The sequence below is a fragment of the Phoca vitulina genome, unplaced genomic scaffold (assembly GCF_004348235.1).
Source record: "Phoca vitulina isolate PV1807 unplaced genomic scaffold, GSC_HSeal_1.0 scaffold13, whole genome shotgun sequence".
NCBI classification, from domain to species: Eukaryota; Metazoa; Chordata; class Mammalia; order Carnivora; family Phocidae; genus Phoca; species Phoca vitulina.
The window spans coordinates 2,008,285-2,031,934 of NW_022589716.1; the positions used below are offsets into that span (position 1 = coordinate 2,008,285).

Genomic DNA, 23,650 nt, shown 5'->3' on the forward strand with positions numbered 1-23,650 from the left:
GTGTGTATTTTATGACATGGAGAAACATTCACTCGTACCAACATATCACATAAAGAACAATCCGAGTTTCGTTAATATGTATATAACATCTGTTAAACTGGAAGAAAACACACCAAAATTACTTAATTTAGGAGAAAGTTTAAAAAAATAAATATTCCCACCTCCCCCGACCTTCCTGCCTGTTGCTGCTGCCTACACCCGTCCACGGGAACTCTTACAACAGCTTCATTATGGGTAGTTTTGTTCAGCCTCCCGCTCCCCCACCCTCCTAACACCGCTGCAGGACTTGGTCTCCCAGAATCCGAAGCATCTCAGCCTCTAGGGGCCCCTCACACTCCTGCTGCCGAGTCATGCTTCTGTTTAGGGTACAGGTCAGCAAACTTTCTTTTTTTTTTTTCAGTGAACTTTTTCTGTAAAGGACTGGAAAATAAGTACGTTTGGCTTTCCAGGCCTTAAGGTTACAATCTGTCACAACTAGTCAGTTCTGCTGTTATAACAAAAGCAACCAGAGATGATACATAAACAAATGGGCTACATTCCAATAAAACCTTATTTACAAAAACAAGGAGTGGGGCCCTCCCTATCTTCCTCCCTCCTTTCTGCCTTCCTGTTGAACGAACTCCTCTTCTTCCTTCAGAACCCCTCTTAGATGTTGCCACTCTCCTAAAGCCTTCTCTGGCTCTCAAGGGTAGTAACTTCTCGTTTGTGTGGTTGGCACACTCTCACATTTGTTTGCATACCAGCTGCTCCTGCTGGGCTTTGAACCAAGGTCTGGTTCATCCTTGTATCCTCAGCTGCGCTTAGGTGGCCCACATAGGACCCACACTGCATTTGTGTCTCTGACTCCAAGACGCAAAATGAACTGTTGGCAGCATTAGCAGCACTTTCTCTTTTTCCTGCAGTGCCTTAAAAAGCAAATGCATTGGGCGCCTGGGTGGCTCAGTTGGTTAAGCGACTGCCTTCAGCTCAGGTCATGATCCTGGAGTCCTAGGATCGAGTCCCATATCGGACTCCCTGCTCAGCGGGGAGTCTTGCTTCTCCCTCTGACCCTCCCCCCTCTCGTGCTCTCTCTTGCTCTCATTCTCGCTCTCTCAAATAATAAATAAATAAAATCTTAAAAAAAAAAAAAGCAAATGCATTTTTTTAAAATAAACTTTTTATGTCGGAGTCATTTTAGATCCACAGAAAGTTGCAAAGACAGCACAGAGTCCCCTATAGCCGTCCCCTAGCTTCCCCAAATCTTAGATCTTATAAATACCTTACCTTATCAGGGCATATTTGTACGACTAAGAGATGGACATCGGTACGCTGCTCTTAACCAGCCTCCTGATGTTATGTGGATGTCACCAGTTCTTCCATTCATGTTCTCTCTCCGGTTGAGGACCCCATCCAGGGAACCCCATTGGATTTAATTGTCACGCCTCCCAGTCTCCTCCTGTCGGTCTTTCTGTGCTGCTTAAGACCTTGGCAGTCTTGGGGAAGACTGGCCAGGTGTCCAGCAGGATGCCCTTGATGTGGGTCTGTCTGATGGTCTTGTCATGATTAGAATGAGGTCGTGGGTTCTAGAAGCAAAGGCACCTCTGAGCAGTCCTCTCAAACGAGTTTTTGGGGGCTCTCCCTGACAAAGTCCTCCCCCATGGAGTTTCAGAATCCCTGATTTTCAGGGCAGGTTTAGTCTTGCTCAACCCAACACGCCTCCTCTGCCCCTCGTGTGTTTTGGGTACATAACCAAGGCCCACGGGGGAGCTTGGGGAGCTGCTGGGTGAGGTTTTGTCAGAGAGAGGAGGCCAGGAAGGATGTGGGTTGGGAAGGCCTTGACCAAGAGATGGTCATGGCCATTGGACTTCAAAGTCTCAAGAGGCTGACCCTGGGGGGGGGGGGGGGGGGAACAGAGGTTGGGATGGAGCAAACTCCAGGGGACGAGTCTGGTCTTGGGGGGCAGGAGGTCTGATGATGTCACTCTGCAAGAGTCACAAACCTTACGTTGGGGCACATTTAAGGACAGACGGAGGCTCCTCTGCCTCTCTTGCTTTTGGAGAGAGCTCTGTTAGGGGCAGGGGATTTCCTTCTGGCCAAGGGGTGGGTGTCAGTGCCGTCCCCCCCCCCCCCCCCCCCCACCACTCTGACCATGCCGCCACCTCCCTTCCAGCTCCAGGACGTGCGCCCCGAGCCCGGGAGGCATGCTGAGGCCAGGCCGCCGGCAGGATGAGTGTGAACGAGGCAGGCAGCTCCGGCCGCGGGGGACAGGCAGCCTACCACCTGCACATCTACCCGCAGCTGGCCACCAGCGAGAGCCGGGCCTCGTGCCGCGTGACCGCCACCAAGGACAGCACCACTTCCGATGTCATCCAGGATGCCATCGCCAGCCTGCAGCTGGATGGCACCAAGTGCTACGTGCTGGTGGAGGTGAAGGAGACGGGTGGGGAGGAGTGGGTGCTGGATGCCAACGACTCGCCCGTGCACCGCGTGCTGCTGTGGCCCCGGCGGGCCCAAGACGAGCACCCGCAGGAGGACGGCTATTATTTCCTGCTGCAGGAGCGCAATGCGGACGGCACCATCAAGTACGTGCACATGCAGCTGGTGTCCCAGGCCACGGCCACCCGGCGCCTGGTGGAGCGCGGCCTCCTGCCCCGGCAGCAGGCAGACTTTGACGATCTGTGCAACCTCCCGGAGCTGACCGAGGAGAACCTCCTCAAGAACCTCAAGCACCGCTTCCTGCAGCAGAAGATCTACACGTATGCCGGGAGCATCCTGGTGGCTGTCAATCCCTTCAAGTTCCTCCCCATCTACAACCCCAAGTACGTGAAGATGTACGAGAACCAGCAGCTGGGCAAGCTGGAGCCGCACGTGTTCGCGCTGGCCGACGTGGCCTACTACGCCATGCTCCGGAAGCGGGTCAATCAGTGCATCGTGATCTCGGGTGAGAGCGGCTCGGGCAAGACGCAGAGCACCAACTTCCTGATCCACTGCCTCACCGCACTGAGCCAGAAGGGCTACGCCAGTGGTGTCGAGAGGACCATCCTGGGCGCCGGCCCCGTGCTGGAGGTGAGCTGGGCCGTCAGCGGGAGGGGCCCTCTGCCTTAACGCATGGGTTTTTTTCTCGTTCAGTTCTGGTGAGACCCCTGCCCTCGAGAACGTAGTTGGTTATACTCACTTTCAGTTTCCTAAAAATTGTTGGGGGCGCTGCTCAGCAAGCCACGCAGGGCCACACTGGGAAGCACCAGGGCTGGTGGGGAGACAGCTGGATTAGGGGAAACGTGGGCAGAGTCTCTGCTGTGGTTTTCATGGGAAGGAATGGGTGAGCCGGTGGTCTGCAGGCTTAGGATTGGCTCGGTTGAATAATTCCGGGGATCTGGGAAGTAGGGGCTACCCTGGCCCTGGGGTGATCAGGGCAGGAGCTAGTGGCCCAGAGTGCGAGAGCCTGAGAACAGACGTGGTGGGGGTACGGGCTCCGGAATGGTTGGTTTGCATACGTAAGGCACACTCACAGGCAAGTCCTTTGCTCTCAACAGTTAGCTAGCCCTGGGAGGGGCAGTCCTTTCAAGGTCAGCCAGGTCCACCCCATAGGAAAGCATCAGAATGTAGGGGTGGGGGGAAGGCCTGGTGAATACACTATTGATATCTATGCGGTAGCAGTCTATACTCCAGTTCCCAGAAAGAAAAGGATGGTGTGTCCAAACTGAGCAATTCATGACCAGGTGTTGTCAGCGATGCAGCCTGTGGTATGGAAGGGAGCTGGCAAGGCAGGGTGCAGACCTAGGGCGTAGGGGACAGCGACGCCGAGGGAGGGGGCCTCCTGGCATCACCATAAAGGCAGTGGGGGCGGAAGTGCCCTCCACCCTCCATCCAGGGTCCCCATTGGCCAAACTCCACAGAAGCCATTGATGATGCATCATTGTAGCTGAGCCTTCTGGATGCAGGGGCGGTGGCAATGACCACACAGCATCCCTCACTCTGGGGGTCTTGGGACCAGATGCATCCATGTCTCAGACATTCTGATCGTCATCACCTGGTGAGGGCTGGGACGACGCAGGGGCCCAGGGTCTGTGCCTATAGGTTTGGAGTTCAGGGCTCTGTTCAATTTTTTCTCTAATTAGATATTATAATAAGTAAGTAATTCTAAATAAGTTTTGTTAAATATAGTAAGTTATTATATTTTTTAGAGCAGTTTAGAATTATACAGATGTTGAGCAGACAGTACAGAGAGTTCCTATATACCCCCCCACTCCCCCTCCCCATGCTTTCCCCATTATTAACATCTTGCATTAGGGTGGTACATTTGTTACAATAGATGAGCCACTATCAACATGTGATTATTAACCGAAGTCCATGATTTACACTGGGGTTCACTCTTGGTGTTGTATATTCCATGGGTCTGGACAAAGGCACAATGTCGCGTATGTACCATGACACTGTCCTACGGAGTAATTCCACTGTCCGCAAGTCCTGGGCACCTCCTGTTCATCCCTCCCCGCAGCCCCGGCAGCCACGCATCCTTTTACTGGCTCCATAGTTTTGCCTTTTCCCGAATGCCGTAGAGTTGGATTATCCTGGCCCTAGCCTTTTAAGACCAGCTCCTTTCACTTAGTAACTTACATTTAAGGTTCCCTAGTGGCCCCAGAGCTCATTTCTTCGTCTCTGCGTAACGCCGCATTCTCTGGGCGTGCTGTAGTCTGTCCATCCACAGGACCCCAGACCGTCCTCTCGCGGGGTAAGTGGTAGGGGACCTACCCGCCCCAGAGTGTTAGCCTCCGGCCGATCCCCTCCACCCCAAGCTGAAGGCCTGATGCAGCCACCTTGCTGCCATGCAAATTCACTGAAAGCCTATCTAGGCTATGCCTGCTGAGTACATTTCAGTTCCTTTTCCTCTCTGATGATCTCTGAGATCATCAAGAAATTAACTGGGGTTGTACAGTCTGGCCCCACGTATAGCCAGCCTGTTTCTTCTATGTATGTATGTATATATTGTGCAAACATTTTAAAAACTGGAATAATCAGCCACAGAGTGTGTTTTTCTCTTTAATGCTATGTACCCTGCGTGTCTTGTCTCCTTTGTTTTGATCATCTGTGCCTTTTACAAATATTCCGTGAGCATGTCTGCCATGTGCCAGGCACCGTTCTAGGCCCCGGGCTACGTGGCAGCCCAAATCTACACAAAGGCCTGCCCTCGCAGAGCGTCGCCCCAGTGCTGAGGAGGCTGGCAACAAAATAGCAGGCCTCGTATGCGAGCTAAGTGCCAATAAGAACATCAGGCATGCCCAAGGAAAAAGGTTTAAGGGAGCAGGAGGTGAGAGGTGACACTGAGCTGGGCCCAGAAGGAGGTCAGGTGAGCCAGCACAAAGGGTCGGAGGCTAGGCTGTGCCTCGAGTGCTGGAAGGAAGGCAGGGGGCCTGCAGGGTACAAGATGGGGCCAGAGCAGAGTAAGCAAGGAGCAGAACAGGAGGCAGTGGGGACAGGGAGGTGATAGGGAGGTGATGGGCAGATCGTTTGGGATCTTGTGAGCTACGGGGTTTGTGTGACATGGGAGCCACACAGGGCATCGGTAGATTGATCTGATGCCATCCCAGCTCCAGAACTCAGCCTCAGTGAAGCTGCCTGGGAGCACCAGTTAGGGGCCACGGCGGGTGCTCTAGGCCAAAGCCTGGCACCACAGTCCCAGATGAAATGGAGCAGGCCATCAGTGACGTCAGAAGTGCGTGAACAAGAGGGTGGATCCGGCATTTGCCAAATCAGGTGTTCTGCCAAGTGGACCATTTACCCTTCACCGAACCAGGCAGGCACGTGGCTGTGTCCGTGCTCCATGTGGACTCTGAGCCCAGAGGTCTCAACACAACACGGTGAAGAGGCAGGTTTGGCACCGTGGTGCTGTTTCCTTTTCTGGCTGAGGACCAGCCAGGGCAGCGGGCTGAGATCCGATGGCTCCCATGACAAATGACCACAAACTGGGTGGCTTCAGACAACAGAAACCTCTTCTCTGACAGAAGTGAGTTCAAGGGGTCAGCAGGGCCGTGCCCCCTCAAGGCCCTGGGGGAGGATCCTTCCTCACCTCTTCCTGCTTCTAGAGTCTCTAGCGTTCCTTGGCTCTTGGCCCCACCACCCCAATTTCTGCCTCTGATCACGTGGCCTTCTCTTATAAAGACATCAGTCATTGGATTTAGGGCCGCCCTAATCCAGGATGACCTGATCCTCACTAATTACATCAGCAAAGACCCCATTTCCAAATAAGGCTCCACTCATAGGGGTCCGAACATGGATGTCCTTGGTGACACGTCCGCCCACAGCAAGCCCCTGTGGAGCGAGTGACGGTTGGCAGCGAGCTGGCAGCAGCGTCCGTGCCTTCTTCCCCGAGGGCCGCCCCTGCCCCTAGTGGTCCTGGGAGCTCCTCCCCTGAAGCTGCCCCAAGGGATTCTGGCACATTCTTCCAGGGCCATTAGTCACCCTTCTTGCCTAGTGTCTGCACCTCGTGAGTCAGATGCCTCTCACCCCGCCCGGCTGCCTCCCTCCAGCCTCCGCAGTGTGAGCGGGCAAGGCCGAATTTCCCCAGCGGTTAGGGTAGGAGCTGCTGGAGGGTGGTGCCCACGCTGGCTTCCAAAACAGACTGGAGCCAAGTCCACGTCATGGCCATAAACGTGCTTCCTGGGGCGACCATTTGGAAAGGGAGAAGATTGTTTTAGTTTAGAGCTGGACTTCTCAGCCAGAGCACCACTGACGTCTGGGCCTGGGCCATTCCCTGGCGGGGCCGTCCTGTGCACTGCAGGATGCTGAGCCATACTCCTGGCCTCCACCCACCAGATACCAGCAGCTCCACCCCCCCCCCCCCCCCCGTGTGACAGCCGAAAATGTCCCCAGACATCACTCAGTGTCCCCTGGGGCAGATTATTCCCCAGGTGAGAATGACTGTCTTAGAGTCACAGCTCTGGATTCCACAAGACCAAGTCTTCTTTCCAGCGCTGGCCGTTTAGAAATTGTTCACAAGTTCCAGCCATTCTGAGCTAAGCCAAGAGTCACTTTCTAATAACAGGAATAATTTGTTATTGTGCCTTTGGGTCCAGTTTCCATCTCTCTGCGTCCTTACAACATCTCTGCCCATTTTAAAGATGAGGAATGAGGGTCCCGGAGAGGCATGCTGGTGTGCAAGTGTCCTGGGGCTGCCTTCACAAAGTACCAGAAACAAGGGTGGGGGTGGGTGGGGTGCTTAAAACAAACAGGAATTGACTCTGTCACAGCCCTGGAGATCAGAAGTCTGAAATCAAGTTGTGGGTGTGGTGGGATCCTTCTGGAGGCTCTGAGGGAGAATCTGTCCCAGGCCCCTCTCCAGGCTTCTGATGGCCACCAATAGCCCTTCAGTGTTCATCGCTCAGCTTGTGGTAACATCTCTCCGATCTCTGTCTCTACCTGCACATGGCCTTCTTCCCTTTGTGTCTCCGTGTCTCTAACTTCCTTCCTCATATAAGGACACTTGTTATTGGATTCAGGGCCCACCATAAATCCAGGACGGTCTCACCTCAGTATCCTTACTCTAGTTATATCTGCAGAAACCCTATTTCCAAATAAGGTCCCCTTCATGATGGGTTCCAGGGATCAGGACGTGGGCATATCTTTTGAAGGGACACAAGTCAACCCACTGCTGTCTGGGTTCCCCAGGCCACACCACAGGCAGCCATGGCTGGACCATGGTGGGAACCTGGCTTGGGTCTGAGCCTGAGTTCATGGTACCTCTCTATGGTCTTCATGAAAGATTTCCTCTCTCACCTTGGCCAGGGCCGACGAAGGCCCAAGATCAACACCTCTTGTAGCATTTGGGACTTTTTCTCAGCTCCCTGAAAGGAGAAGTTGAGTTGTTTTGAGGTTTGGGTGTCACCAGGCTGCCCCCCCATCCTGTGGGTTGCAGCTTCGCTGTGCAATTCTGACCAGAAAACAGGAAGGGGGCACTGTGGAAGCCAGTTCCAATCAGCTGATCTGCCTGCCCCTGCAGTTAACTGTTACTGTTACTTATTGTCACCATTTCACACGATGTCACTCGGCCCTGCTCAGCCACCCTGCAGCCCGGCCTCCACGCTGCCTCCAGAAACATGACGTTTGTGCGGGACTGTTGTTTTAGCTCAGAAACACTGAGGGCGCAGAAGGCAGGCTCACTAGGGCAGTGAGAGAGGCCTGGGGTCCTCCCTCCCGTGCGCTGGGGTCCACTGCCCATCCCGGGCGGCCTCAGAGAACCTGGTGACTCTAGACGCAGCCACCGAGGCCTCCACCACAGGACTGGCCACAGAGCATGCCCAGACATGCTCCCCTCCCCGGGCCCACAGACCTCAGCATCAGGGCTGATGGTGTGGGCCTCAAAGTTGGGGTTCTCTTTCCTGAACTGTGACAGTTGCCACCAACATTTGCTGATGTGCACAGGGTTTTAATTTCGAAAGCAGAAATGAAACGAGGATGCTTGCTGGCCAGGCCATTTTCCCAAGCAGCTAAAGGCTGCTGCTGTGTCCTGGGGTTCTGGGCCTTCGTGTAGCCACCGTGGCCTGGCCCATGCAGAGGCAGGAGGCTGAGAGCTTGTGACACTCTGAGGCACCTGCCATACCCACAGGAGGAAGCCAGTGACCTGGGACAGCAAAATGTGGGACCCAGGGGTTCCTGGAGCTCGCAGCTGCCCCTGCCTCGCCTCCAGGGTTCCCGAAGGAACCAGTCCTGGGACTGGCATCTATGCCAGCCTCAGTCCTGAGCACCAGTCCCCTTTAGGACCCATAACCCCAATCTCATATGACCCCAGGCGGCTCCCACCCGCCCTCCACCCACCGGGCTGCTGGGTGTGTTCCCACGACCATCTGTTAGCACTGGCTCGGTGCACCCAGAGAGCTCACCCAGAACTGCATGCCATTATCCACTTTGCCCTTTATTCTCAGGGATACCTGCCCAAGTCATAGCCTTCATTCTCACAGCTGTGTGGACTGGCCAGCCTCTGCCCAGTGTTAGGGGCACACAGGTGAAGCCACTCAGCCAGGGTGACAGAGGTTCCAGAAACAAGGTTCCAGAAACAGGGGTATGTATCCCTCTGCAGTTAGGGTTTCTATTGAAGAGCTTTACTGAGACATAATTCACCCCTTTGAAGTGTACAATTCAGTAGTGTTTAGTACACCCACATGTTGTGCAACTCTCACCTCTGTCTGGTTCCAGAACATTCCCATCCCCCCAAAAAGAAACACCACGAGCAGTCACTCCCCATGGCTCTCCCCTGGCCCCTGGCAACCACCAGTCTGCTTACAGTCTCTGTGGATTTGCCTGTTCTGGACACTTCTTATCAATGGGATCCTACACTGTGTGGCCTTTGTGTCTGGCTTCTCTCACTCAGCACGATGTTCTTGAGGTTCACCCACGTCGTAGCATGAATCAGGGCTTCATTCCTTTCTATGGCTGAGTAATATTCCATCCTGTGGATAAGACCACACTTTGTTCCTCTCTCACCAGTTGTCCCAGGACTTCATTCCTTTGCACGGCTGAGTCTGCAGTTGGGTTTTCTCCTGAGCCCTGGTCCCCTCCCTGCCCTGACCAACGCCCCCCCATCAGTGCCTCCCTGGCCCTCATCAGGAGACTCTCGGGGTTGCCTGAGCCGTGCCGTTGGAGGGAAGCAAAGCCTGGCCAGCAGCCTGCTGTGGACATATGGGGCCCGCCTGGGTGTGTTGAGGGCAGGATGGGGCCGGTAGACATGCCTAGGTCGTCTTTCTGTCCGTCTGTGTCACCCATCTATGTGTGCCTGCTGCACCTGCTAAGAGGCTAGCAGGCAGAGGGAGGCTGGCGCTCAGGAGCAGTGGGCAGTGAACACACAGGGCAAACCCCCCAGGGCCTCCAGAGGCCCTCCGTGGGCTACCCACACCGAGGTGTCTGAGCGGGACAGGGTCAGAGGTGGCCGCACAGTGCTGCCTGGAGCTGCTTCTGGGTGCTCATGCAGACTGCTGTCCTCCAGGGGGGACCTGAGCATGGGCAGCACAAAGACCCCTTGACCCCAGGGCTTGTTGGGCCTTAGAGGTTGTCCAGTCATGTGACCTAGCAGGCTGCACAGGCAGGGGGCCAGGCGCAGGGGGCCGGCTGGGGTGCCTCCTGGTTGGGCGCTGCCCCCTGCCCTTTGTGTGTTAGCCACGTGGAGGGAGCGGGCTTGCCAGGAGGAGCCAGGGTTGAGAAACGGGCAGATGGCCAAGGACAGGCCTCCAGGGGCCCGCTTCAGGGCATGGGCCAGGAGGGAGGAGGCTCAGGATGGGGAGGAAGGAGGGAAGTGGCTCGTGTCACTCACAAAGGAGAACCAGAGCCTTTGCAGCAGGAGACGTGGCCAGGAGTCTTTATCCAGGACCCCTCCATTTCCCAGATCTGAGGGCCCCAAAGGCTGGGTTGTGTTTGCTGTACGTGAATGTGGAGGTGTTTTGGGGCGAGAGTCCTAAGAGCGCTTGTTCTTTTGGTCCATTGAGGGGAAGGTTGGCCGCTGGTAGGGGGTGGGGCTTGGGCTTGAGAGGGTCTAGGGCGGCAGCATGGGATGCGCTAGAGAGAGAGATGCTGACCAGACCAGTTCAGGGCTGAGTCTGGGTGCACAGGCCGCCTTGGGCCTTGGGCTGGAGTCCCCAGACGCTCCTGAGTTGGGGGTGAGCTGGAGTGGGCGTGCAGCTTAGGTGGGGAGTGGGACAGAATTAGAGCTCCCAGAAGGCATCCCGCACACCCTGGGCAGCAGTCAAGGCTCGAGCTATTCTGGGCCATCCTTGAGGCCGGGTGAGCTACTGAGAGTCCATGAGGCGGGTGGGCCCCACTCAGGTGGCTACACAGAGCAAGGAGTCAAATCTCTGGCTGTTTCTGTCCCCAGTGTGGCCTCCCCAGGATGTTTGGGGGAGTCGCTTGGGGGGGGCCCCAGGTCGGCAGAGCAGCCTGAAGGAAGGTAGGAGCTAAAGCCAGAACCTGGAGGAAGAGGGGGATAGGGCAGGGCAAACCCCACAGGGGCCAACAGGATGAATAAGGCCTGTGTGGGGTCGGCTTCAGACCTTACAGAGAGAAACACATAGAGATGAAGGCCACCGACGCAGGGCTGGGTCCCTCTCTGTCGTAAGGGCCATCCTATACGCTGTAGGATATTGAGCAGCGTCCCTGGCTTTGACCCATTACGTGCCAGGAGCAGTCCCTACCCCAGGCAGGATAACCAAGACGGTGTCCAGGCATCACCAAGTGTCCCCCTGGTAGGGCTGAGTTACCCCCATTGAGAATTAGCTTTAGGTTGACTGCATGCAAAGAACGATTTCAATGTCGCAGATGTTTTATGCGTAAATAGCTTCAGATTTTTTTCTTTTTTTTTTTTTTTTTTTGGAAACATTATGCCATTGTACTTACACATCAACCCAACTATCTTCAGCACCAGCACTCAGGGTGGCTGGCAGGCTGGGATGCAATCTCCTGCTGACTTTCTCGGTCATTCCCGGAAAGAGGAGGCTGGTGCTGCTTCTCGCCCCACGATCAGCCAGAGCCTTGCAAATGCCCCCGCCCGCCCGCCCCAAGACCAGAAATCACCTCGAGTCTTCATTGACACCCAAATACTCTTGGGTTTGGCCTTTGAGGTGGACCTTGAGTGACATCTTTTAAGAGCTGCTCGTCGATACCAAAAAAATGCAGTTGCCCGATTCGAGGCCCCCCCAGAGCCGGGAAGCGGCGCGCTCCCCGCGGGCATTGCTGCAGAGGAACTCCACCGGAGCACGCGAGTGGATTTCTCATGTAGTTCGCGCTGCTTCCAAGCCCTGGCATTCTGTCGTCCCTCCACCCCTGTCCTCCTGGTGTGACTTTCAGAATGTAACGGCACGTGTTGGCTGCGGTCTGCCTCATGTCTCCTTTAAGTGTCTCCCCGGCAGGAAGCACACCAGGGCCACCATCGTGGTCTGTGCTGCTGAGGAGCACATGTGGTTTTCTGCCCCACTTCGGCAAAATCGTGACACGTTACTGCTTTTGGTTCTACCCAGGTGCTTTTCTTCGCTTTTTTCATATACTGCTGCTGCTGCTTTCTCTTTTTTTCCCCCTCTTCTTTTTATTTTTTTAGTATCTTTTTCCTTATTTGAAGTTTAATTTCTTTTCGTATGTACCAGGAATTGGGAAAATACAGCCCACAGGTTAAATCTGCCAGGGCCTGTTGCTATATATAAAGTTTTATTGGCACATAGCCATGCGCCCTCGTTTACCTGTCGTCTGTGGTGGATTTCACTCTGCCTTTCGCAGAGGCTGGGCAGGGCCTTTTTGCAGCAGACACCAGAGAGCTCACAAAGCCGAACATATTGATCACTTGACCCTTTACAGGAAGGGCTAGCTGACCCCTCATACCTGTACATTCACATAGAACATTCTGGAACTTGCCACAGTTAACTTTTTTCATACCCTCTTCTCACCTTCTGCTCAGCTCCCCATACTCAAACCAGCTTCCCACCCTCCTTCCAGAGAACTGCTGTCACCAACTGAACTCTTCCTGCATTTGTATCTATGCCAGGTATAGATACATGTGTTCGTAAACATCTACCCACAGTGGGGTCTGTGGTATTGTGATTTATAATAAGAAACATATGTTTGGTTTAACTCCTGTTCCTGGCACAGAACTCCTAAAACCCTTAGAATTTCCTAAGTGATGAGAATAATAAGGTGGTTATATTAATGAGGTGATTTTTGGAACGCACCTAAGGATGGGGCTGGTTGCCAGGGGAACCAACCATGTGATTAAAGGGTTGGAACTTTCAGCCCCGTGCCCATGACCTCTGGGGAGGGGAAGAAGGGCCAGAGGTTGAAATCAGTCACCAGTGGCCAATGATTTCATCAGCCATGCCTTTGTGACAAAGTCTCCATAAGAACGCAAGAGGAGAGAGTTGAGAGCTTCTGAGCTGGTAAATCCGTGGAGGTGCTGGGAGGGTGGTGCACTCAGAGAGGGCATGGAGCTTCCCTCATATCCTGCCCTGTGCATCTCCTCCATCTGGCTATTCCTGAGCTATATCCTTTTATAAGAAACCGGAAATGGAATGAGTAAACTGGTTTCCCAAGTTTTGTGAATTGCTCTTGCGAATTAATCAAACCCAAAGAGGGGGTTGTAGTAGGAACCTCTGACTGATAGCCAGTCGGTCAGAAGCATGGATAAAACCTTTCACTTGGCATCTGAAGGGGGGAGCATGCAGCCTTTGTGGGACTGAGCCCTTAACCTGTGGGAGCTGATACTATCTCAGGGGAGACGGTATCAGAATTGAGTTGAATCTTAGAACACCCAGCTGGTGTTGGAGAGCTTGGTTTGGAGGGGAAAAAACCCCACACATCAGAAGTGGAGTCAGAACTGTAGAGTCTTTTTTTTTTTTTTTTTTTAAGATTTTATTTATTTGAGATAGAGAGAGTGAGAGAGCACGAGCAGGGGGAAGGGGCAGAGGGAGAGGGAGAAGCAGGCTCTCCACTGAGCAGGGAGCCCGACACGGGGCTCAGTCCCAGGACCCTGGGCAGGATGTGGGGCAGACACTTAACCGACTGAGCCGCCCAGGCGCCCCAGAACTGTAGAGTCTTAAAGCGGTTTGGAGGAGTCAAAGGAGGCCTGGGATGTAGATGTCCCAGAAAGTTCAGCAGGGCCAGCTCCAACCTAGGGCTCTATGCGGGGCTCCTTGCTGTCATGCTCACCCACTCTGTCCCATGGACAGCTGAGAGTGCTTTAATAGCCAGCCTGTTTGAGCTCTGGCTGAGGGTCGCGGGGGACATGTGGGGCCCCCACCCAGCCTTATACCTTCCCAGAGGGCCCTCAGAGGGTTTCCAGCCGCACCCTGGGCCCTGAGGCCTCCCGCACCCCCGCCTGCAAGGCAGCGCTGTCTGCCGGGGTCACAGCAGGATGAGGACATGGAGTGAGACCCTAGCCCACCTGGACACCCCACCGCCACCCCCCCCGCAACAATCCCTGGATCCTCCAGGAGCTGCGTGGAGAAGCAGTGTGAAGGTGCCAGAGCTGATGGGGCCAGGCCGGAAGTGCGCACCCAGGGCTCAGGCACCTTCAGGAAGCTAGCTAGCGTCTGAGGTGTCAGAAGTGTGTCGAGGCGGACTCATGGGAGTTCACAGCTGGGGCACGATGACTCAGCCAGAGAGAGGAGTGCAAGGACGAGTTTCTCGCGGCCCGGCGGGGGGCTGGCGACGTTCCTGGCCACGAGGCTTAATGCAAACCAGCAGGTAGGGGTACTCCCACGTCACTACAAGGATGTCCCCAGATGCAGAAAATGGGGAGCAGCTACCAGGAGCACCCAGATCAGAGACGGGGAAGAGAGGGGGGATGACAGTCAGGAGACAGTCCAGCTGCAAAGTGGGAGGGGCTGCAGAAAGAGAGAGTGTGTGGGGGAGGTGAGGAGAACAGAGGAGTGTCCTACGGCAGTGGTGTGGGGGGAAGTACCAGGAAGGGGTGGCCATCTAGAAGGTGGGGCTCACTGGTGCCCTCTCTCCCCCCTGTGCCCTGCAGACCTAGGGCTGCCTTTCTGGTCTGCTGCCTAAAAAAGTGCAGAGCCCTGACTCTGTGCAACCATCGAAGGGTATTTTAGACAAAAGGGGAACTTATATTTTTGGGAACGCTGTGTCTAAAGAGGAAAGTGAAATTATGGGGTGTATTTTAAGCACCCAGAAAGGCCTCCTTGGAATTTACAGAAAAGGTTGATTAAAAGGCGAAACAGAGCTTCGGCCTGGGACACCCCTGCCACAGCCACCGCCTTTTCCGAACGTTCTAGACACTCTGCTGCACCAGGACTAGAGAGGGCCAGGGAATGTCTGCCCATCTATCAGCTACGTCTGCCTTGCTGTTCGGGCGGGAACGTAGCTGGGCCAGGAGCAACCATACGGCCTGGCAGCTGATTTGTTTCCTAGTGATTATCCAGGATGGAGGGATTCCAGTGCCCCATCCCCAGCATCACCGGGAAGCTGCCCTCTGAAATTTCCTCTGTGTCAGCCAGCCACCAGCTGGCCACAGCCAACTCCCAAGGCCAGGCCCTGCAAGACCCCAGTTACCTGAGGCCCCTTGAGCCTGAGGCTCGTGGTCACCTGCCCAGCTACTGACCAGCCCTGTGACCCCAGTGTGGGGTTCCTGACCAGTTCCTCTTGGGGGGAGGGGAAAATGGCACCACATGGCAGCAGTCAGACACCCAGGCCCAGAGTCCTCCATGAAGTGGGCCCTCGGGGATGCTACGTGGTATCATCACCCCCGTAAGGTGACCCCTGAGAACATACAGAGTTCCATTTAGCCTTCTCTGACCGTGGGGTCTCTGGGGCAGCTGATTTTTTAACGGAGTTCAAGGCTCAGTTCTCAGCTGGGATGATTTTACCCCGAGGGCACGTTTGACCACATCTGGAAACTGGCATCTGGGGGGTAGAAGCCAGGGGTGCTGCTCAGCATCCTCCAGTGCACAGGCCAGCCGCCTCCACAGAAAAGGATCTGGCCCCCAAATGCCAGCAGTGCCAAGGCCGAGCAATCTGCTGGAGTTTAGAGGCCTCCAGGATATGCAGTTACAAAGCCAGCCTGGGGTTCTGGAGCCACCACCTGGACAGAGCTTGTTGGGGGTGTGAATGTTTTAAGAGATGGTAAGCAGTGGGGGGGGGGGCGGCGCGGGGAGAGAAGATGACAAGGACGCACAGCCCCTGAGGGAACATCTTCAGTTCTCCCAAAGTGCCTGGACCAGTCCTTGCCCTTCATTATGTAACCACGCGCCCTTCCACCAGAATTTACCACGTGCCAGACTTCAGGGCCTGGAGCTGCCCCTGCCAGGAAGCCGGGAAGACAGGAGCAGGACTAGTTAGCCCAGCTCAGCTGCCCGTGTGCTGTGTGACCTGTGGCAAGTCTACCTCTCTGCTCTGCCTCCTTCCTGATCACTCATCCCCAGGACCTTTGCATGCACTACACTCTCAGTCTAGAATGCTCTTGCCCCCAGTAATCTGGCTAAGTCCCACCCCAAGGCCTTCTGGGAGAGTCAGAGGTCCAGAGTGTCATGTGGCCAGCAGAGTCATGCCACAGAGCCAGCACACAGCGTGGCTCCCGCCACCCCACATCCGGAGGCTCTGAGGGGCCATTGGTGTTCCAGGGCCACTTAGTCTAGTTAAGCAGACCCGAGTCTCATGGGGAGCCAAGGACAGCCCTCCTGGGCATGGGCAGTCTTCCACACCCATTCCAGGGCTGAGCCCATAAGGAAGATGGGAGATGCCAGGGAGGGGGCTTCGAGAGACACAAAGGCTGGAAGCAGGCCGGTGGTGGAAAGTCAAAGGGAAGATTGTGTCCGCCTGAAAGAGACGCGTTTGGGGCACTTGACCCCTGACTGCTGGAGCCTTCGGTTCCAGTGGTCCTGGGCTCAGGTCAGCACCAGTCAGGGTTCCCCCAGACCCAAGGAAGATTGAGTGACCCACGAAGGCAGGCCAGGATGTTGCTCCTACTGCCCCTTTTCAAGGCAGAGTGGATACAGTGGAGATTACTCAGTTACAAAAAGGAATAAATCACCGATACATGCTGTAACGTGGATGAACCACAAAAACAACGCGCCGACCAAAAGAGGCCAGACTCGAAAGGCCACATAATCTGTGATGCCATCCATGTGTGTCCCGAAGAGGCAAGTCCAGAGAGACAGAAAGCAGATTAGCAATTGCCAGGGCTGAGGCAGGGGGACAGGGAATGACTGCTCATGGGGATGGAGTCTTCTTTTGGGGTGATGAAATGTTCTGGAACTAGATAGAGGTGATAGTTGCCACAACATGGTGAACATACCAAATGCCACCGAATTGCACATTAAAATGGTTAAAATGGTGAATTTGATGTTATATGAACTTCACAGTTAAAACAGAAATGCAGAGTGGTCTCTACATATCTGGAACACTGCCCATGGGGGCCCACCACATTCCCCCCCTTTGGTCCCCTCCCATAGATCTTACATCCTGCTGCCATCGTAGCTAGAGCAGAGAGGGTTATAATGAGTACAAGTCCCAGACCAAATGCTATAGGCACAACTTCTTAAACAGGAGCCCCCCCAGACATCCTAGAACCTAGAGTTCCATTGGCTCTGGCCTCTTTGGTGGCTTTAGGCACACCTGAGCGCCTCCATCTCCCTGAGCCCCGTCCCTAAAGAACAGGCCACAGGACCCTTAAATGGAATTTCTCAAACAAGGGAGGCAAATGTCTCAACGTTTTATCCAGCCTACTTTTTCATCCATGGAAGCCCACTTTGAACATTCATTATGCTAATTGCTGAAACTCCAGCGGCTGAGTGATGGTAAAATTTGCCAGAGTGGGTTGGCACTGGTCGCTCCAGAGTCTGTATCCTGGATTAGGCCACTGCCCTTACGGAGACGCTTGGACCACAGTTCTGCCAGCTGATTCTACCAAGGGCCCCACAGTCAACATTTCCAGATTTTAGGACCATGCAGTCTGCAGAACAGAGCAGAACAGCCACAGATAATCCATACATGAATGGATGGGGCCGTGTACCGATAAAACTATTTACAAAGACAAGTGGTGGGAGAGAAGCATCAGACAGACCCAAATTGAAGAACCTTCTGCAAAATACCCAGCCAGTCCTCCTCAGAACTGTCCAGGTCTCAAAAACAAGAAAAGGCTGAGAAACTTGGTATGGAGACACCAAGGAGACAGGATGACTGAATGTGGTAGGGAATGCTGGATGGGATCCTGGAACAGAAAAGGGACTTTAGAGAAAAACTGAGGACATCTGAATAAAATGTGAACTTAGTGAATAAGAACTTATCAATCAGTATTGGTTTGTTAGTTGTGTCAAAGGTAATGTTAATAGGGGAAACTGGGGGCACCTGGGTGGCTCATTCAGTTAAGTGTCTGAGTCTTGGTTTCGGCTCAGGTCATGATCTCAGGGTCCTGAGATCGAGCCCCACGTCGGGCTCCGTGCTCACCCGCAGAGTCGGCTTGTCCCTCTCCCTCTGCTCGTCCCTCCCCCCCAGAATAAACAAACAAAATCTTTAAAAAATAGGGGAAACTGAATGTGAGGTACACAGGAATTTGCTGAAATATTCTTATAACTTTTTGTAAATCTCAAAAGTTTATATTTTTCATAAAAAGACAGCCAGATTTGGCCTGTGGGGCATAGTCTGTAGACCTGGGGCTTAGATAAGCTCCCACCACCTTGGTGAGTTGTTCAAAGTAAATCTTAGACAGGGAAGACCCCGGCAAACTGGAACTTGGACCTCTCACACCTCCACTAGGGATACTTCCTTCTCAAAACAAACCCTAAAGCCATAGTTCTCGTCCTTCCTTGAATCAGAAGAACCCCCTCGGGCTCTGATTTAAGAATTTAGATTCCTTGGCCTTTCTAGAAATTCTGCAGGTCTGGGATGGGGCCCAAGACTCCGTATCTTTAACAAGCCCCCACAGCTCATAGTTGGGATCTCCACCTTTTCTCTCCTTCTCCCCAACCCACCAGAGTGGCACAGTAGTGGTGACTTGCTCTGGGGAAAGCGGCCACTGAAATCTTGGCAGTTCTGACAGATTCCCCACTACTGTAAGCAGGGAGCCCCAACATGACAGGCTTGTCCACCCCAGGTATGGGGGGTGGGTTCAAAGGCAAGCCCTTCCCCAGGGATGTGGAGAGAGTGTGTAGTGCCTGCAGAAGAGTGGAGAGATGCCCTGGAGACCCTCCAGCTCACACCTGGGAGCTCACATTTCCTCATGCATGCAAATGCTTGGTTTTGCTGCATAGAAAGTACCAAAAGCCCTGCTGTTCTCATCATTGGCACCAGAGTCCGTGCCGTTTGGGAATTGGGTAGGGAGGCAGTCGTCCTCCCAAGATGAAACCTTCCATAATGAACTGCCCACTTACAGAATGGGTCCCCTACTCAAACTCTCCTCTCAGCTCAGCAGCCCCGGAGCATGCTCTCTCCCAGGTGCATCCCGCCTCACCAACGCCACACTAATCAGTTGCAAAGTGAGGTTGAAAAGTCCTGCAAAAGGTGCAGGATTTCAGAAAGTCATCAAGTGACCCGGAGAATTGCTCTGACTCCAGTCACTCAGCCACACCCACAAGCAGCAGGTGGGGAAGAGAGCTAATGATGGCAGCCTGGGCTTCAGAAGGGAATGAGTCTGTCGTGCTGCTAAATGTAAATGGGTGCAATCCGCCTATTGAAAGGAGAGGATTTTCAGCTTGGCTCACAAAGCTGAGTCCCGACCTTGTGCTGTATGAACAAGGCACACCTAAACCAAGGAGGGAGCTAAAAATGAAAAGACAGGCCCAGATGTAGCAGGCAGATAGAAACAGGAGCGAAAAGAGCTGTAGTTCCATGGACACAGAGAAGGCAGAGTTCAGAGCTCTGGATGTTACATGTGACAAACAAGATTCATCATAATACCAAAAACCTCAGTTTACACTTAAGGTATAATAGTTGGCAATATCTATGCACCAAACAACACAGCTGTTGCCTTTACAAAGTGGAAATTCTAGAAGATCCTGGGAGAAACAGCCATAAACACATAGCATGAGACTGGTTGTGTGGACAGCAAATCGGCAGGGAGGTAATATGCCCAAACCGTGTGTTTAGGCAGATCTATGGACGTATCGTAAACCTTTCACTTTGATAAGAGAATAAATCTAAATTATTCATGGAGCATTCACAAGACTCATTCCTGTATCAGGCCATGGAGAAAGCATCTAGAACTTCCAAAAGTAGAACTATTACAAGCAGCACTCTTAACAATGCAATGAAACTAGAAATTAATTTTTTAAAGACCCTCGCACATGGAAATTTTTTTCAGAAAGAAACCATAAGTCTCTATTAAACAACTCTTGGATGAAGGGGCATCTGTAAACCAAAATTACAGGTTTTCTAAAAATCCGTGACCAAAACTATATGTTATCAGAATCCACAGGACTATGAAAAGCAGTACCAAGAGGGCAATTCGTAGCCATAAGCACTTTATAGTCTTATATAAGGACAAATGAAAGTAAGTGAATTAATTTCCCAGCTCAAAAACCTGAGAAAAAGAACCAAGTAAACCCCAAAGAGAATGATTTGGCTGTTGAAATGGATAAGATGAGCCCTCGGGGATCATTTGAATTCCTCAAATGTTTTTGGTGCCATAAGAACCAAGCAAGGCCCTCCCCCATCAAAGCTTGATCTGTTCTTTACTCTCTGTGATCGGGCACATGGTTTCATTATAACCTAAACAAAAATTTAGTGAAATACCAGATACAAGAACTTGTTTCATACTTGGTTTCTTTTTTATCTTCCTCTTCCTTTTTTTTTTTTTTTTTTTTTTAAAGATTCCTCAATCCCAGCCCCCAGCATGGTTTGCTTGAAACTTTGGCCCTTGGGAGGAATCTGTCCATTTCAAAGAGCCTGTTCTGGTTCCAGGAGCCCTTGCTGGTTTTCAGTGTTTCTGTCCGAGTCTGTGGCTGATTGTTGGGGCCAGTGCAGATAAGAGTGACAGAGCCTATTACAAACTGGGGGCACGGAGGTAGGCTGAGTGTCCCACCCCTTCGTCACTTGGCTCTCTGCAGATGCCTGATGTCCATTCACCCGTCTGTCCAGCAGCTGGCTGTGAGAACCCACTGGGTACCCCCAAGGCCCATGGGCAACAGGAAGGAAACAATCCAGGCAGAGGCCAGGTGTCAGCAGGGCCCTGGAAAACCTCCATTTCCGAACATCTAAGAATCAGGAGCCATGGGGTTGGATGTGACCCCTCCACTTCCTGCCCACACCCGCAGGCCCACGGAGCCTATAGTGCCACCTGGGCAGGCTGGCAGTGGTGGTGGGGAGGGGGAGGGTCCTCTCTCCCACCCCACAGCCACCTCCTCTCACCACCACCCCCTTCCCATCGTCATCCTTGTCCTTACCCGGCATCTTCCCTCCCTAGAACCGGCCCCCACTCCCTGTATGACAGCTCTCTGGAAAGCGCTTTAGCTGTACTTCTCACTTCCCCACCTCCTGTGACCTTGCTGGCCCATCCGGCCCTCCCCTCCATGCCTTGAGGTCCTGCTTCTCTGGGTCCCTGCTGTGCCCTGGGAGACCAGTCAGTCCCGCCGACGCTCACACCCTTTCCTGTTCACTCACCCCGTGTCCGAGTGTCAGAGTCTTCTCCTGCCTGTGGAGCAGAGAGCCCCTAGAACTGGCTTGTCCTGTAAAGGACCCGAGGTCTGCATTTTCAGCTCTGCTGCTGTAGTCTGAGAGCAGGCACAGACCACACGTAAACAGACGTAGCTATATGCCAAGTGGAGCTTTATTCTCGAAGTGAATTCATGAAAGTTGAATTGCATATCCTATTCATGTGTTGTGAAATACTCTTTTGATTTTTTTTTTCAAGTGTTAAAAAGTGTGAAAACTATCCTTAGCTCGTGGACCATACAGAAACAGGTAGCTGGCCATAATTTGCCAACCTTGGTAGAGATCGGAGCCCAAGATTGCCCCACCTTGCCAGACGTCAGGGAGGTGCCCTCCACACAACCGAGTTCCATTCTCGTACAGACCATCTGTCCCTGCTTCAGGCTACAATGGCAGATTTGGGTCATATTGACAAAACCCCAGATATGTATTATGTGGCCCTTCACAGGACAAAGTTGCCAGTCCCTGGTTCCCATAGTCTCATTTCATCTTTAAACAACGTGGGGAGTCAGAGGTTCTCTCCCTCGTTTGACAGGAGGGGAATCTGAAACCCAAGAGCATTGAACCAATTCGCCTCTGGTGACCCTCCCCTAGGCCACCGGGACCCACTGGAATCCCCTGCAGACAGAGCCATTTGCCTGGGCTCCTTGCCAGAAGTAGCCCTCCACCCCACGCGGGGTTATTTTCCCAGCATTTCCACCCAGGAAAGCCCCAGGTTGGAGTGGACGCCCCAGGGCTGTTTGCTCAGCACACAGGGCAGAGCAGACCCTCCAGGCTCCTTGGTCCGTGGACCACCTGGGCAGAGACACTGCCTGTGGAGCTTCTGTGCTCCCATCAGGCCCATGAGACACCTCCCGGAGTGCCTCCTGCCTGTCTGACCGTCGTCTGTGTCCCCAAGTGGGCACAACCTGTCAGTGGGTGCAGGCCGAGTTCTGTTTCATATAGCAGAGTATCCCCGAAACGTGGAGAATACCGTGGAGAAAAACAAGTCTGTCCCACCCTGCCACCACCAACCTCCAGTCGCTCCCAGTGTCGTGTTCTCCCACCCCCACCCATGACTGGAACAGGAGCCCAGCAAGGGGGAGACACTCTCGTTTGGCCCCATCCTTAGGCTTCATTGTTGCCTAATACCTGCTAATGTTCTTTCACCAAAGGAGGCCTGTCCCCACAACCCCAGTCACTCCTCTGTCTCCATGCCCGGTCTGGGCTTGGACACAAGAGATCCGGAAGTCCCGTGTGGCGCGTGGTCTGAAGCAGGGACAGAGGCTTCACGGGGCTGCATCAAGACCACAAAAGGTGGTGGCTCCTCGAGGTGGTGACACTCGATCCGTGGCCAGGGTGGACATGCAGGTATCTGCTTCAGAGCCCCACCATGCAGGGGGCTCGCTGAAGCTGCAACAGTGCCAGACACACAGCAGCCAATCAGTAAATTGTTGTCACGTGGAAGGGTGGATGGACGGACGGATGGACGAATGAATGAGTGAATGAGACCACGTGCGCCAAAGCCTCACAAACACTTGGGAAGTGAGGTCCCTGTGACTAGAAGGTCAGGAAAACAGAGAAGGCCGACCCCGTAACCAAGAGAGAACCGTTAGAATGACCTAGAACTTCCCTCTGAGAAAGGATGGCCACAGGTAAACCTGGGCACAATGGAGTTATCTTGGGTTAGGCCACCTCAACCTGGCTGGAAGGACAGCCACCCTGGGTGGTGAGGCTGGGGGACTTCTCCACAGGGGAATCCCAGCTTGAGGCTCACCTGTCAACATGGGAGATAAGGCAAATGCATTTGCCTTCGTGAGCTCATCCCATGGGGCTTTCAGGTTTTGAAATCCGAAAGCAAAACAGTTTGCCTAATGCAGTCCATCAGGGTTTGTTTGGTTTTTGTGTGGGATGCACAAGAGGCCAGGTGTAAGCTCAGAAAGGGCTCGGGCGTCCATCTGCCTGGTCGCCAGGCCCAGGGTGAGCGGCCTCAGCCAGGGCAGGCAGGCACCCGAAAAGGTCCCAGGCTGTGGGGACTGAGGGGCCAATGCATGGAGCGTGCGCTGGGAGTGAGGACACTGGGTTCAAACCCAGGGTCATGTCAACTGCCTGCCTGCCCTCAGACTTCAGGGAAGTTAGCAGGCCTCTCTGTGCCTCAGTTTCCTCACCTGAAATGGGGCACACCTGTCTCTCAGAGGAGTAGAAGCAAAAGAAAGAGAAGCCCCATCTCGCCTGGTGTGGGACTGGACTCACCACGGGTCATTCTGTGATGTTACCACCATTCTTCCTAAAATGTTAACCACGCATTTCAGCCTAGAGCAGAGGAGGCATCCTGTTTAGATAGAAAATGCACCTTCTAAGATTTCTGGCTAAGTAAGATGCTCAACCTCAATTTCTCCAAATTAAGAAACCCTTTTGAATTTCCCAAAAGAACCTCAAAGGACAAGGACAGTTGGAAGAAAGTCAGAGGTCCCCCCAGCTCTTGTCATCCTCAGCAGGGTCGGGGGTGGCCTGGGAGGGGTACACAGTGCCCTCCCTGGGCCCACGATCATCTGCCCCGTCAGAGGAAGGG

General features: G+C 53.6%; 1 protein-coding gene across 14 annotated transcripts in view; it reads left to right on the plus strand.

The window, feature by feature from the left end:
* Nucleotides 1-23,650, plus strand: part of MYO9B (myosin IXB) — an 86,593-nt gene that overhangs the window by 16,717 nt on the left and 46,226 nt on the right. For all 14 annotated transcript variants that reach the window (XM_032412340.1, XM_032412347.1, XM_032412344.1 and 11 more), the window contains one exon: nucleotides 2,150-3,045. In XM_032412340.1, coding sequence (XP_032268231.1) covers nucleotides 2,206-3,045 — 840 coding nt within the window. In that variant the 5' untranslated portion in view covers nucleotides 2,150-2,205. The remainder of the gene's footprint in view (nucleotides 1-2,149; nucleotides 3,046-23,650) is intronic.